This window comes from Triticum aestivum, chromosome 1B (genome assembly GCF_018294505.1).
Source record: "Triticum aestivum cultivar Chinese Spring chromosome 1B, IWGSC CS RefSeq v2.1, whole genome shotgun sequence".
NCBI lineage: Eukaryota > Viridiplantae > Streptophyta > Magnoliopsida > Poales > Poaceae > Triticum > Triticum aestivum.
The window spans coordinates 142,173,801-142,188,718 of record NC_057795.1 but is presented as its reverse complement, the minus strand read 5'-3'; the positions used below and the strand labels follow the sequence as shown (position 1 = coordinate 142,188,718).

Here is a 14,918-nt window from a genome sequence, read left to right as displayed (position 1 = left end):
TTCCTATGGGGCGGGTATGAGCTCTTGACCCGGAGCCCTCCAGTGGATCACATCTTTTGCAGCCAAGACACCTTCTTTAACATATTCATTGAGGGTTTCCTCCGTAACAGTGGAAACAACCCAGTTGCATGAAGTGACGGTCTTGGTCATTTTTGTTGATGAAAAGCCTAGAAACGAAAATATTGCCGGATTAAGGTTATGTAGTTAAGCCGTCCAGTGGTCAAAAGTGAGTGCATTATGCAAGAAACCAGAAGACAATGTCAGGTTATACAAATTCTGAACATATACTGGCGACTTAAAAGGGGACTAATGGTGTTTGACGGGTTACGGCTTATCGTATAAGCCGCTCTCACGACTACAGTGCCACAGATCTATAAGTGAAATTTTTGCGAAGTGCTAGGCAAACAGGTTCCGTGGATCAGTTTTATGATTTTGGAATATGCGATTCGGTGAAAAACTCATATGTGCATGTGAAATGATAAATGGATAAAATAAAGGTTTCTAGTCTCGCCTCTAAAACTAGCTTAAGTGTTGTTGGTGATCACGTTTTTGGATCTTAGGATATCGTTAAGTTTAACGATACTCTTAAAACAACATTGAGATTATGACGTTGGAAGAATGATCATATTGAATCGATCCAAACTTGTTTGTTATGAATTGAGATAATATCGGCTGTAATCAATTGTAATAACACAGAGTGTTAAACATGTGATTTTGCTCCTTAGACCATGAGAGTATCATAGTCACTTCTTACCATACAGTGAACTTTAAGGTTGCTCAAACGTCACCTGCAACACGGTGATCATAACGACAACTTACAGGTTCATCGGAAAGTTTGACATGGGACTGGATTGCTCGAGAGGGGGATTTGCTCCTCCGACGATGGAGAGATATTCTTATGGCCATCTCGGTGTGACAACATTCATCATCGTCTAGCCAGACATAGGTGACTACGTCACGGGGATGTGGAACATGACAACGAGAAAGAAGAACAAAACCGATAACAAGGATTTTGGTATAGTGAGCATGTGATGACTCAGGAGGATACCTATGCATCCCAGATTTTGTAAAGTATTGCGAAGCAAAGGTAACATCACATGATAACCAAATGTTCACTCGAATATCATTCATGTGCTCATAGGGATCGATATGGACGTCCACGGTTCCGCTATCGGTCATTGAACGAACGATTTCGTTCATTGTCTATGAGTTACCGAACCTACGGGGTCACAAGCTTAAGGCAATCATGATTTGCTAAGTGTTAGTAGGATGGGAGTGATGATAATATATTTGTGGAATTGTTTCATAAATATTCGAATACCTTCAAGAGGATCCGGATGTGATTCGGGGTCACCGAAGGGTTTCAAATGTTTCTAAAAATGTTCTGGTGCGAGGACACTTTGGTTGGGCCAAGGGGTAAGTCCCATGAGGCTTTAGGTTGGTGCAAAGGGGGTTTTGCGTAGGTGAGGGACCAGACTCCAAGGTCCGTGGCGTTTCCGAAAACCCCAGGAACCTTGGCGTTTCGTGTTGGAAACCGAGGAGGACTCTTGCGTTCCAAACTGACTTTGGGGAGGCCCTATCCACAAGTTATGACCTCGTGGCTCAACATATAAATAGAGGGGTAGACCTAGCTCCTAGAACACAAGTTTTGGAGACTCCTCTAGTTCATCTAGCCCTAGTTCTAGTTGGTCCTAGTTGACTAATTAGAGCTTGGTCTAGTTCCTTTAATCCTCATAATTAGAATCCCAGTGTGGTTCTAATCTCCTCTCTCTAATTCTCCAGCGACGATTAGCTCTGGACAACAAAGCGCTGTCGGATCGTGAAGGCTGCATGCTTGCAACCAAGTAGAGAGGTCGTGCTTTCGGTCTTCGTTCAAGGGACTGTTCGTGGGTGGTTCGAGAGATCATTCATCGACAGTTCGAGGGACTCCAAGTACGACCTACACCGACACGTTCTTCTTCCGCTGCAACTCGGTGACGGTAATGACTGTGATCCCAGCCCGTTATGCATCTTCATATTGATCTTGGGTGTTCATATGTGCGAAAACTTTTGTTCTCTACTACGTTTCCCAACAGTTTGTGCTTCACATGATGGCAATTCTCTATCCACATTTTTGGTCTCTTCATTTACATAGTGAAAATAGCATACAATTTTTTAATTCGCATTTCTTGCCATCATGGTACAGAGAAAGTCACCATGAACCTTTTCTTTTGTGCCATTGCATAAAAAAAGATCTTTTCTGACCATGACAATATTTGCTTATAGATATGATGGCAATTTTTGGTTTGAAACCATTAGGATTTTTTAGCAGTATATTTTTTTCTATCTATCACGGGAAATTTATATTTGGATCATTTCAGTTTTTTTTAGAGTATAGCAAAATATGGCCTTTATTATTCACAGCCAAAAGTTGGCCTTTTTAGTCATAGTAATTTTTGGGCAAACCAGGCTTTATTTTTTTATTCAAAGCAAAAAAGCCTTGGGGTGGTGTTCGCGCTGGGGACCTCTCGTCTCGAACGACATGGTTCGATCGATGGGGAAAATATCAGGGGCTACGGGAGCACCTAAGTTTAGGTTCTCCAAGAGCTTCTCGGCCATTGGATCTGAAATCCAACGGTCATCTACATATGCACTGGACCCGATTTGCAATACCAAATTTATGGGGGTGTTCTTTGAATAAAAGCGTGAGCTCTCTCCTCAGCCTTCGGATCTCAGATCTAACGGTTGAAAAGCTCCTGGAGCACCTAATCTTAGGTGCTCCCGTAGCACCAGATATCCTCCCTCGATCGATGTCCTTCGCTGTTGCGAACGAGTCATTCGGTCTGAGGCTCTCCCAGACCGAACGTACGGGAGATATCGGTGTCCTATTTTTTCCTAATGGTTGTACTTTTTGCAAAACCATAATAAAATTGCATTTTCAGTTTTTCTTGAGGACGAATACAATATTGGTCCTTTTCCTATAATTGATTCTCGTAAAGCTCTTAGTTAGCGTATTTTTCATGTTACTTTTCAAAATGTCAAAGTTATACAAGTTTTATTTAGGGGAGTCAAAGTTATACAAGTGTGAACATATAAGTCTTGTCTCTTGAGCTTTACAACAATTTTGCTAAACAGGGTGTCGAACGAACTCAAAATGACTTGAAATGTTAGATGTAGCCTCTCTAGAGTATAATGAGGCCACACAAAAAAACTCAACTCATTTTGAGTGCATTTTATTGTTGGTTAGAAAACAAATTCATTTAATAAATAAATGAGTTTTTGAGCTACGAGTGATAGCTAGGCTTGGGTTAAATTTGTGAAATAATTCAGGTAGCTCACAGATATCACAAAAGGACATGTGCAAGGTTCAGGGTGAGTATTGTTCTAAAACATTGAAAGGGAGAAGGGTTTGCTTATTCACCATTTAATAAAATCACAAAAAATATCAAAATTAATCATTTAATTAATGCAATATAATGCTTGTGCGATGCTTATGAGATGAACATGGTGCAATAATGATGAATAATAAAATAACAATCAATTTTTAATTTGGGGTAACCCCGCGAGCTGTTACAAAAGGTAACATATAAAAGACTGCACCATGTTCGTGAACTAATTCTAGATGTATACATGCATGTAACACCATCATACGCACACAGTCACGAAGCACATAACTAGTCATGGGCATCAACAATGATGATTCCATCACAGAATCATAAGGTCTTGTTGTCGACAAAATGCCACCTCCAGTTGAAAGAATAATCCCCTAATTAGGTACCAAATCTGTCAAACATAGAATCGAAGGTTGGTTCTCAGCTTCACAGATGAACATAGTAAGGTGTGAAGTGATACAAGTACACATAGTACTCACCTTCACGGATGAACTTAGTAAGGTGTGAAGTGATACAAGTACACCATCACATTCATAGTACTTACCTTCTCAAGGAAATTGGGAGCATGTGTATCTATCAAATAAGAGGGACTGAAGACAATGCGAGATGGAAATGCGATGCAATCACGTGGCACAACCTGAACTTAGCCATCACAAACTATAGTTGGAAATCAAACAAACAATCCATTGCCTTGTACCACTATTGGTATTACTATCTTTTGACCAATTCTATGTTAGTAGTTGATTGCGAATGAGAACTGATTAATGGTTTTATAGTTAGGAGGGTGATTATACCATTACTCCATTAGAGATCCGCACCCATGTTTGATGCTTTGGTGTCTTGTTATTGTGGCCTATAGCTTCGTGACTTCAATCTTCAATCAACATACGGTGAGCACAGATGTATGGATGATGTTGTTGATGATGATTGTGTGTGGGGGGAGGGGGTAGTTATACTCGGTGTTTTTATTACATTTTTAAAGCTGGATATGAACAAGACACATTGCAAACCAATCAAAGTTGATTGAAGACACAAGGCTGGATATGTAACAGTCTGAACCAGAACTGAACAAGGTATCGTAAAAAATCGAGTTTCATGGAATTCATGTAAACAAAACAAATTGCAAATCAACCAAGTAACACATGATAGTTGCAACCAGAACTATACAAATTTGTCAAGCTTAGACTAAAGTTTGTAAAAAGGCTAAGTATGTAGGAAAAGGTACAAAGATAATTTTGTATGCACCTAAAAACACATGTGTTCATTGTTATTTTATATCTCTATCGACTTCTTGCTAGATATTAGAAGTAAGTTCACAAGGTCTTTTATACCATTGTAGCTTGGAACATTTCACTAGTAGATAAAGTTAAACATAGGCAGCAGTAATTTAAGATTAGGGCGGGAAAAAAAAGGTTAGCATTGCCAATTGTGAAAGAAGTAATACCTCTCACAGTAGTGTATCATAGCATATGCAATACTAAATTGGCCTGCTATTATGACATAGTATTAATTAAGTAAAATTATGATACTAGGTGTTATTTATAATATCATATCTTAATAAACAAGGTGCTATCATGGACCATATAAAATAATAAATAAGCTTATCTAAAATATAAACTTTTGTATCTGCGTCATTCACTCCGTCCTGATTTATTAGTCCCCCTTGTATTTTAGGTCAAATTTTGACCTTCAATTTAAATACCAAAAATTAATTTATAAACCATGAAATAGTATCATTCGGAACCTTTGAATATGAATCCAACAATATAAATTTTGTGACATACAACATATATTTTATTAGTGAATTATACGGTTGAAATTGGGCATAAAATACAAAGGGGACTAATAAACCAGGACGGTAGTAGCATGTTACACATGTTTCGGTTACTTTTTTGTTAATCTCCAACGGACTTTTCATTTTTCACCGTATGAAAAGGATAGTAAATTTAGGAGGGTGACATGTGACTATCATCGTCAGGCCTGTAACATCAAGTCTAACGTTGCAGTCGATATAGAATTTTCGGCTACAAAAGCAACATTTCCATTGCTTTTATCCGTAACGAGGAGGTACTTATCGAAGTAGAAATGCGTTACCCCGCAAAAAAGAAGTAGAAATGCGTTAGCAGTGTGTTAAAAAAATAAAAATAAAAGCATTAGCAGCAACGGGCAAACCCGGTTACCCGTAGAGCCAGCCAGCAACCCCGACCCGGTTGCACCCACACCGCCAGGACAGAAACTTGTACTACTAGCATACGAACAACGGCCACCCTTCCTTCCCCCACGTCCCTCCAGGACCCATCCGTCATTGACCTAGCATCAAATCAAACCAACAAACGTGAATTTATTATAGCAAGGAATAATAAATTACTCGTACTGTATTACTTACCGGGCGAGGCGACACGGGGGAAGGGAAAAGGAGGAGTAGAAGCATCGGGTGCATCTCCGCGTCCCGCTGCCATTCCTTCCTTCCTTCCTCTGCTCTTGGCCTTCTTCCTCCTTCCCCAAGGCGAGAATCCGCGCCGGATTGACCCGATTTCGATCCCGTTTCCAGATTTCCCCTCCACCTCCAGACACCCACCGCAATCCGCCCCCCCTCAACGTGCGCGCTCGCGCACTCCCACTCGCCCCCATCCTTATTAATTCCCCTTCCCTTCCGCACTTCTAAACCTCCTCTTCCTCCCCGGCCTCGTCCCCGTCCCCGTCCCGCACCGCCGCCGCATTGCTCGGCCGCGGCGTCGATCTAGACTCCGAGGCGCCTGCATTTTGCGTCTTCTTGTTCGATTCGGCTTGGTGTTCGATCCGACAAGAAAATGTGGGTGGCGGAGCGGGTGCTGGGGGAGCGCCGGATGCGGGAGATCCAGCGCTTCACCCGGAACGCCAAGCTCACCGTCGTCTGCCTCATGCTCACCATCCTCGTGCTCCGCGGCACCGTCGGGGCGGGCAAGTTCGGCACGCCGCAGCAGGACCTCACCGAGCTGCGCCACCGCTTCATCTCCCACCCGCAGCGCGCGCTCTCCGAGCACCACGACGCCCGCTCCAAGGCCTCCGACGCCCAGGCCCAAGCCACCCAGGCCGCGGGGAAGGCCGCCGCCCGCGACGACGAGCCGGAGCCGCAGCCCAGGTCGCTCCGGGACCCGCCCTACACGCTCGGCCCCAAGATCTCCGACTGGGACGAGCAGCGGGCCGCCTGGAACCGCCGCCATCCGGAGACCCCGCCCTTCCTCAACGACGTCAAGCCGCGGGTCATGCTCGTCACGGGGTCCTCCCCCAAGCCCTGCGAGAACCCCGTCGGCGACCACTACCTCCTCAAGTCCATCAAGAACAAGATCGACTACTGCCGCATCCACGGCCTCGAGATCTTCTACAACATGGCGCTGCTCGACGCCGAGCTCGCCGGCTTCTGGGCCAAGCTCCCGCTCCTCCGCGCGCTCCTCCTCGCGCACCCGGAGGTCGAGTTCTTCTGGTGGATGGACTCCGACGCCATGTTCACGGACATGGCCTTCGAGCTGCCGTGGGAGCGCTACGGCCCCTACAACTTCATCCTGCACGGCTGGGACGAGATGGTCTACGACGACAAGAACTGGATTGGCCTCAACACCGGCAGCTTCTTGCTGCGCAACTGCCAATGGTCGCTCGATTACCTCGACACCTGGGCGCCCATGGGGCCCAAGGGCCCTGTTCGTATTGAGGCTGGTAAGGTGCTCACCAAGTACCTCAAGGACCGGCCGGTCTTTGAAGCCGACGATCAGTCGGCCATGGTGTATATCCTCGCTACCCAGCGTGAGAAGTGGGGTAACAAGGTGTATCTCGAGAATGGCTACTACCTCCATGGCTATTGGGGGATCTTGGTGGACAGGTACGAGGAGATGCTTGAGAATTACCAGCCAGGGCTCGGCGATCATCGGTGGCCACTGGTCACTCACTTTGTCGGGTGCAAGCCATGCTCCAAGTTTGGGGATTACCCTGTCGAGCGATGCCTCAAGCAGATGGACCGGGCCTTCAATTTCGGGGATAACCAGGTCTTGCACATGTATGGGTTTGAGCACAAGTCTCTTGCGAGCAGGAGGATCAAGAGGGTCAGGAATGAGACCAGTGACCCTCTTGATATGAAGGACGATTACGGGTTGCTCCACCCAGCGTTCAAGGCCCTCAAGACTACTACTCCCTCCGTGTTCCTAAATATAAGTCTTTGTAAAAATTTTACTATGAATTAGATACGGATGTATATAGATGCATTTTAAGTGTGAATTCATTCATTTTGCTTCGTATGTAGTCCATCTAGTGGAATTCCCACAAAGACTTACATTTAGGAACGGAGGGAGTACATGATAACTATAGTACACTACTTCCACGTTTATTTTGTTCGTTCGTTCTAGATTCTCCTGGATCAAAATCCTATAATTCTTCTTTTTGTAGACTCGGGGTAACAAGGAAATTTGGTTTTGGTATCAGGGGACGGATATCTATGTTGTACTGTGAAATGTTAGAGAATGAAGTTATGTTGTTGATGGCACAAAATATATGTCTTCTGCTTCTAGAAATCGAGTTAGAGAACGGTGCTCAGCTAACTGCTCATTTCTAAATAGCTCCATGGTTTTGTCAGGCCAGTCATTGCATCTCTGAAGAACTCCCCTGTTTCTGCGTGTCGGAACCAAGCTCAGCCGTCGATTCGCCATCCAGTGGCTCTCCAATGAAGATAACGGTTCGCCACTGGTTTGTCATCAGAGTCGCAGATGCTCCATCCAATGGCTATCATCGCCCTGAGTGTTGCTGTTCATCGCCCGACACGCCATGTGCTCTGTCTCCACTTTCTGTTCTGCTTTTCCCTCTGTAATGGCTATATAGCCACCCCTCGCTCTCAGTTTTGGGCATGATTATTGTAACTGGGTAGAAACCCTAGCCGCCGGTGGCGTGCTTTGCTACTTTCCCTTTTCTGAGCAATACAAACCCTAGCAAATCCCTCGAATTCTCTCTCTGAAATCGCAACGACGAGCGTGTAGCTAGTTCGATCCTTGTCAGGTTCCTGACAATTGGTATCAGAGGCCCAATCGGTTCTCGGAGGTGTTGAATCTGGCGTGTAGAGGTTGGCGCATCGGCCCTAAAATCCCTCTGCAATTCGTTGGTGGCGGCCGGAGTGGCACAATTCGGAGGCAGTCTGAAATCAGTTCTGGTTGCCGGGGAGCAATTCTCCTGTGGTAAAATCCCAGCAGCTGAAATCGGGCGGTGCTTCTTGGTGGCAGGAATCGGAGTTGGCGGCGGTAGAACATAAGCTGGTTGGCTAAATCCCTCCCTTCCCAACCCTCTCAGGATTCGGAAGGAAATCATGTCCCAGCTAGATGAGTCGTCCGACACAGGTGTTCTGCAGCTCCAGTCGTTGGAGCTTGATATCAAGACACTACAGCGCTACCGTGAGGAGGACAAGAAAGAATTCCAGGATTTCGAATCCATGGTCAACAAGAACTTCGTCACAATGCAGCAAAATTTTGACAAGATTCAGGACAACTTCAAGCGCTTGTTGCTGCTTCCTGAACCAGTAGAGATCCCTGATGAGCAGTCGGCACAGGGGAGTGCACAGCCCAAACAACAACAACTTCATTCTCCAATCATTGCGCCGGGCAGGCCTAAACAGCTGCTTGCAAACACACCACCTTCAGTAGCTATGGTGGAAAAGGAGGCCCCTCCCATCATAGGGACTGCAACGTTGAGAGATAATGCAGGAAAAGAACTCAACTTGGATGGTACACCGAAAGTGCCTTATCGCCATCCCAATTTTGCAAGCACCAGAGCTTTGGCACCCCAACAACCACAACAAGTTCCACATCCACAGCAACAACCAGTTCAAATGGAAGAGAAGGCACATGAGGAAGGGCCAGATGGAGTAGATAGAGGTAGAAGACCTCACTCCCCATTTGAAGATAGAAGGAATGTGCTCACAGTGAAGCCGGCCAAACTGAACATTTCTGAATTCAGTGGCACTGATCCAGAATCATGGATTCAGAACTTGGAGCAATACTTTGCAGCTGCTAGAACCCCCTTAGAGCACAGAACTGAGTTAGCAGTTTCTTATTTGCAAGGCCCTGCTATACAGTGGTGGAGAGGAACTGGATTTTCACCCCATAATGTGGAGTGTTTTAAACCACCAGATATGCAAACAGCAGTATGGTATGCCAGGAGAATGGAAAAAGCTAGTGTCCCTGCCCAACCTAAAACTTATGTTCCCCAGCCTAAAAGGCAAGTGGTGTTTGACCAAGCAAAGCCACCCCTAGCTGCTCCAACACAAAACAGAAACACAGTCATCCAGCAGGCAAAACAGAACAAAGTCTTCTACAAATGCAGAGAACCTTGGGTGCCTGGCCATCGACAAGTATGTCGAATGAGCCAAAAAGCACAAATACAGGCATTACAAGTACAGGAAGAAGAAAATGCAGAAATCATTTATGTTACAGACTTTGAAGATCCTGAGTTGGACCAAGCTGCACCTCCTCCTGATAATGCTGTACTATAGGTCTCTATGCATGCTGCCATGGGCATTGATGCAGTTAAGAACACATTTATATTAACTGTTAAGGTGGGCAAAACAATAGCTACTGCTTTGGTGGATAGTGGTAGCACTTCCACATTTGTGTCTCCTGACATAGCTGCAAAACTACCTATTGCACCTGTTCCCAACCAGAAGATAAAGGTGCTAGTAGCTAGTGGTGGAGTCCTATGGAGGGAGTTCACTTCTCACAATTGCCCCTATGAAATACAAGGCATACAGCTACAGGACACATTCAGAGTTTTAAAGCTGAAGGGATATGATATCATATTGGAAGTAGATTGGTTGAGAAAATATGGCCCTGTGCAAATGGACTTCATTAAAATGGAGATGAGAATTAATGCAACACCAACCACTCGGGCCACTTTTGTGGATGAGACTGTTCCCTCCTCTTCCCCTGTGGAGATCACAGATGATGCAGAAAAACTAATGGATCAAGCTGTCTGTGGATTTTTCCTCCTGTCCACCTGTCACACTGTGACACAGGCTGCTGATCACCCTATCCCAATGGAGCTCCAAGAACTCATTCAGCAGTATGACAAATTATTCAGTGCACCTACTGAATTGCCTCCAAGAAGAGCTTGTGACCACAGAATTCCACTAGTGGAAGGAGCTAAGGTTGTAAATCAAAGACCATACAGAGTACCCCATCACCAGAAGGAAGCTCTAGAGAAAATCATTGCTGAGCTCCTCAAGGCTGGTCTCATTAGGCCTAGTACTAGCCCCTTCTCTTCTCCTGTCCTCCTGGTCAAAAAGAAGGATGGAACTTGGAGACTCTGTATTGATTACAGAAAACTGAATGCAATCACCATCAAAAACAAATATCCCATTCCAATAATAGAAGATCTTCTAGACCAATTAAAAGGAGCAACAGTTTTCTCCAAGATAGACCTCAGAAGTGGATATCATCAGATAAGAATGGCTGAAGAAGACATCCACAAGACAACATTCTCTACACTGCAAGGGCACTTTGAGTTTCTAGTGATGTCTTTTGGATTAACAAATGGACCTCCCTCATTTCAGGCTCTTATGAACTTTTTGTTTGGCTCTTTTGAATTTGTGGTAGTGTTCTTTGATGACATTCTAGTGTTCAGCACAACCATGGCAGAACATAAACTACACCTGAAGAAAGTATTTCAAGTGCTGCAAGAGAATCATTTATATGCCAAACTGAACAAATGTTCTTTTGGACAGTCTGAGATAGAATATTTGGGCCATGTTATCAACAAGGAAGGTGTGGCAACAGATCCTTCTAAAATTGCTGCTATCAAGGAGTGGCCAACTCCTAAAACTGTCACTGAACTCAGAAGCTTTTTGGGTCTGAGTGGTTACTACAGGTGATTTATTCAGGGATATGGCATCATTTGCAGGCCCCCTTTTGACTGTCTGAAGAGAGACTCCTTTTCTTGGCAGCAAGAGCAACAAGCAGCATTTTCAACTATCAAGGAAAAACTAACTCAAGCTCCTGTTGTGGCCCTGCCAGATTTCTCCAAACCATTTATCCTAGAAGCTGATGCAAGTGGATATGGTCTTGGAGCTGTCTTAATGCAGGAGGGAAGACCCCTGTCTTATTTCAGTAAGTCAATAGGACCCAAGGCAGCAGCATGGTCCACCTATGACAAAGAAGCACTAGCAATTATTGAGGCTGTGAAAAAGTGGAAACACTATTTCCTAGCTACTTCTTTGATTATCAGAACTGACCAGGAAAGTTTGAAGTACATCCAAGAGAAAAAGCTAACTGAGGGAATACAACATAAGCTCTTGCTAAAGTTGTTGGGTTACAATTTTACAATGGAGTACAAAAAGGGCAAAGAAAATAGAGTTGCTGATGCCTTGTCAAGAGTGAAACACATGATTTCCCTCCTTTCCACTAGTGTTACCACCCCAAAATGGATATCTGAAGTCCTCAAAAGCTATGTTACAGATCAGAAGGTTAAGGACCTCATAGCTGAGTGTGCCACCAACAAGGACAACTCCACTGGATACACCTTCAAGAATGGGATCTTGAGGTACAAGAACAAAATTGTCATTGGAACTGCAACTTCTCTGAGACAGGATATTTTGAAAACATTCCATGACTCTGAATTAGGGGGACACTCAGGAGAAAGAGCAACATATCACAGAGTACACTTAGTATTCCACTGGCAAGGACTTAAACAGGATGTTATTAGCTTCATCAAACAGTGTCCTGTCTGCCAGCTAAACAAAGCTGAGCACACTCCTTACCCTGGCCTTCTTGAACCCCTGCCAGTCCCTGATTTTGCTTGGGCCCACATTAGCATGGATTTTGTGGAAGGACTGCCCACTTCTGAAAACAAGGACCTTATTTTGGTTGTAGTTGACAGGTTCACAAAATACTCCCACTTCATTGCTATGAAACATCCAATAACTGTCCAAACTGTAGCCAGAGCATTTTCTGATACAGTGTTCAAACTACATGGAATGCCATTGGTCATAGTAACTGACAGGGACAGGATCTTCACCAGCAAATTATGGCAGCAACTGTTTAAATCCCTCAACATCAAACTGCACATGAGCACCAGCTACCATCCACAAACTGATGGCCAAACAGAGAGGGTAAACCAATGTTTGGAGAACTACTTGAGGTGTATGTGTTTCCAACAGCCAAGAAAGTGGCATGGCTGGCTAGCTCTAGCCGAATGGTGGTACAATACCAGCTTCCATACTTCTCTGCAAATGACCCCCTTTCAAGCCTTATATGGATTTCCTCCCCCCATGGTAGCTGAGTCTGCATTACCTGACTCCATTTCCGAGGACAGTGACAATTTACTGCAAAATAGAGAACTGGCACTAGAGGTGATAAAGCAAAATCTGTCCAAGGCACAGGAAAGAATGAAGCATTATGCTGACAGAAACAGACAGGAAAGATCCTTCGAGGCAGGAGATATGGTTTACTTGAAACTGCAGCCATATAGGCACACATCATTGAGTCTACATAGACACCTCAAGCTACATTCCAAGTTCTATGGGCCCTTCAGAGTTATGCAACGAGTAGGCAAAGCTGCTTACCAGCTACTTCTACCTGAAGGCTGTCTCCTACACAACACCTTCCATGTCAGTCAGCTCAAAAAGCACATTGGCCCAAGAGTAGTTCCTTCAAAGAACTTGCCCCTGATAGATGCTGATGGAGTTGTAAAAATGGAACCTGAAGCAATATTGGACAAAAAACTAATTCCCAGACCTCAGGGCAACATCAACATTCCAGTCGTCAGATGGTTGATCAAGTGGGTCAATATGCCTGAAGAAGCATCTACTTGGGAGGACTCGGCCTTCATACAGAAGGTTTTTCCTTCCTTTCAAGCTTGAGGACAAGCTTTGTCTTGACAGGGGGGAATTGTCAGGCCAGTCATTGCATCTTTGAAGAACTCCCATGTTTCTCCGTGTCGGAACCAAGCTTAGCCGTCGATTCGCCATCCAGTGGCTCTCCAATGAAGATAACGGTTCGCCACTGGTTTGTCATCAGAGTCGCAGATGCTCCATCCAACGGCTATCATCGCCCTGAGTGTCGTTGTTCATCGCCCGACACGCCATGTGCTCTGTCTCCACTTTCTGTTCTGCTTTTCCCTCTGTAATGGCTATATAGCCACCCCTCGCTCTCAGTTTTGGGCATGATTATTGTAACTGGGTAGAAACCCTAGCCGCCGGTGGCGTGCTTTGCTACTTTCCCTTTTCTGAGCAATACAAACCCTAGCAAATCCCTCGAATTCTCTCTCTGAAATCGCAACGACGAGCGTGTAGCTAGTTCGATCCTTGTCAGGTTCCTGACAGGTTTCCTATTTACTCCCTCTGTAAACTAAGGTAAGACGTTTCAAATTGAACTGTTAAAACGTCTTATGCTAGTGTACAGAGGTTGCATTTGTTATCGGTAAAACAGCTAGGATTTTCATTTGTCGCAAGTGTACACTTCACTTCCCTAAAAGATATTCGTCATGTGCTTATTGGTTCTTCTTCAGTAGGATATGGTCGTCCCTCTGAGCCAATTATTTTGCTTCCCTATTTGCATTGCCATTGGTGGTAGTTGGGTAGGACGATATCTTGTTTTTTGTCATATATGAGCAGCTGGAAATCCTCGAAACTGTACCTGCCTGATGTGTGATGTGTCCTAGCTTCAGATTCATCAATTTAGTTTTGAAGCACTTAATATGGCTGGTATGCAATACATCAGTTTTTGTGTACTTTGAAGTTCTAAACCAATTGAGAGTTGATGTGAACTGTTAGTTCTAACCAAATTTAGTCATTTCTTTGTCATGAGATATGGTATGTTCAGCTATTGCCAATGCAAATGCCCTGTTATGTAAAGCGCGTCTCTTCTTCTGGTTGAACTGTTACGTTTTTCAGTTTCTAGTCCATCAGCAGATTCGCCAAGGGGTTTGTCAGTTTTGACTGTGCTTTGGACGTAGTGTAGCAGGTTTGTCTTGACTATGCTACAAGCACTCAAGACTTGTCTGGTTCATTTTCATAGGGTAATTCGGTTATCTTCTCCTAGTAGTTGTAGAGTTCTGCATCTCCTAGTAGAGTTCTGCATACTTGGAGGCCCCCGTAACTTTTGGCTCCATGTGTTGTGTGGTGCTGCCATGGATCTGGTCGGTGTTCAGTTTCAGAATCCTATGCCATCACATGGTCAGGAGCTCAAGTTAACTTCAAGTTCAGTTACAAAATTCGTGATGTCCGAGTCAACGATTTGCTTCCCTCGACGCTGCGAGTTATTAGTGATCATGCCCCAATGGATTCTCTTCCCTATGCTCTAGGCAGTCAACTGTGGTAGATGCTAGAGCATTGTAACTGCATTTCACATGCCAAAGTAACGAAGCTGATTTCTTTCCAGCATGTAGCCTATTAGGACAATAGGGTAAAAAGAAAATGGACATGGAACCCTGTGTGTCAATTCTTGTTCTGAATGACTGAATCTGAGAGTATTCACCATCTATTCTTCCAGTGCTCTGCTGCAAAATTTGTTTGTGCTCAAACTAGTCCTGGTTTTTCTCCCA

The 14,918-nt window shown here is 44.5% G+C and overlaps 1 protein-coding gene across 1 annotated transcript; it reads left to right on the top strand.

Moving 5' to 3' along the window:
- Positions 1-5,783: 5,783 nt before the first annotated feature.
- Positions 5,784-7,732, top strand: LOC123112456 (probable xyloglucan 6-xylosyltransferase 1). The gene has a single exon (XM_044533441.1). It carries the CDS (start codon positions 6,182-6,184, stop codon positions 7,583-7,585), a length of 1,404 nt encoding a protein of 467 aa, XP_044389376.1. The 5' UTR covers positions 5,784-6,181; the 3' UTR covers positions 7,586-7,732.
- Positions 7,733-14,918: the final 7,186 nt, after the last annotated feature.

Bases quoted from the DNA above. Each gene is read 5' to 3' on its own strand.
- LOC123112456 (XM_044533441.1), top strand. From the start codon at position 6,182: ATGTGGGTGGCGGAGCGGGTGCTGGGGGAGCGCCGGATGCGGGAGATC.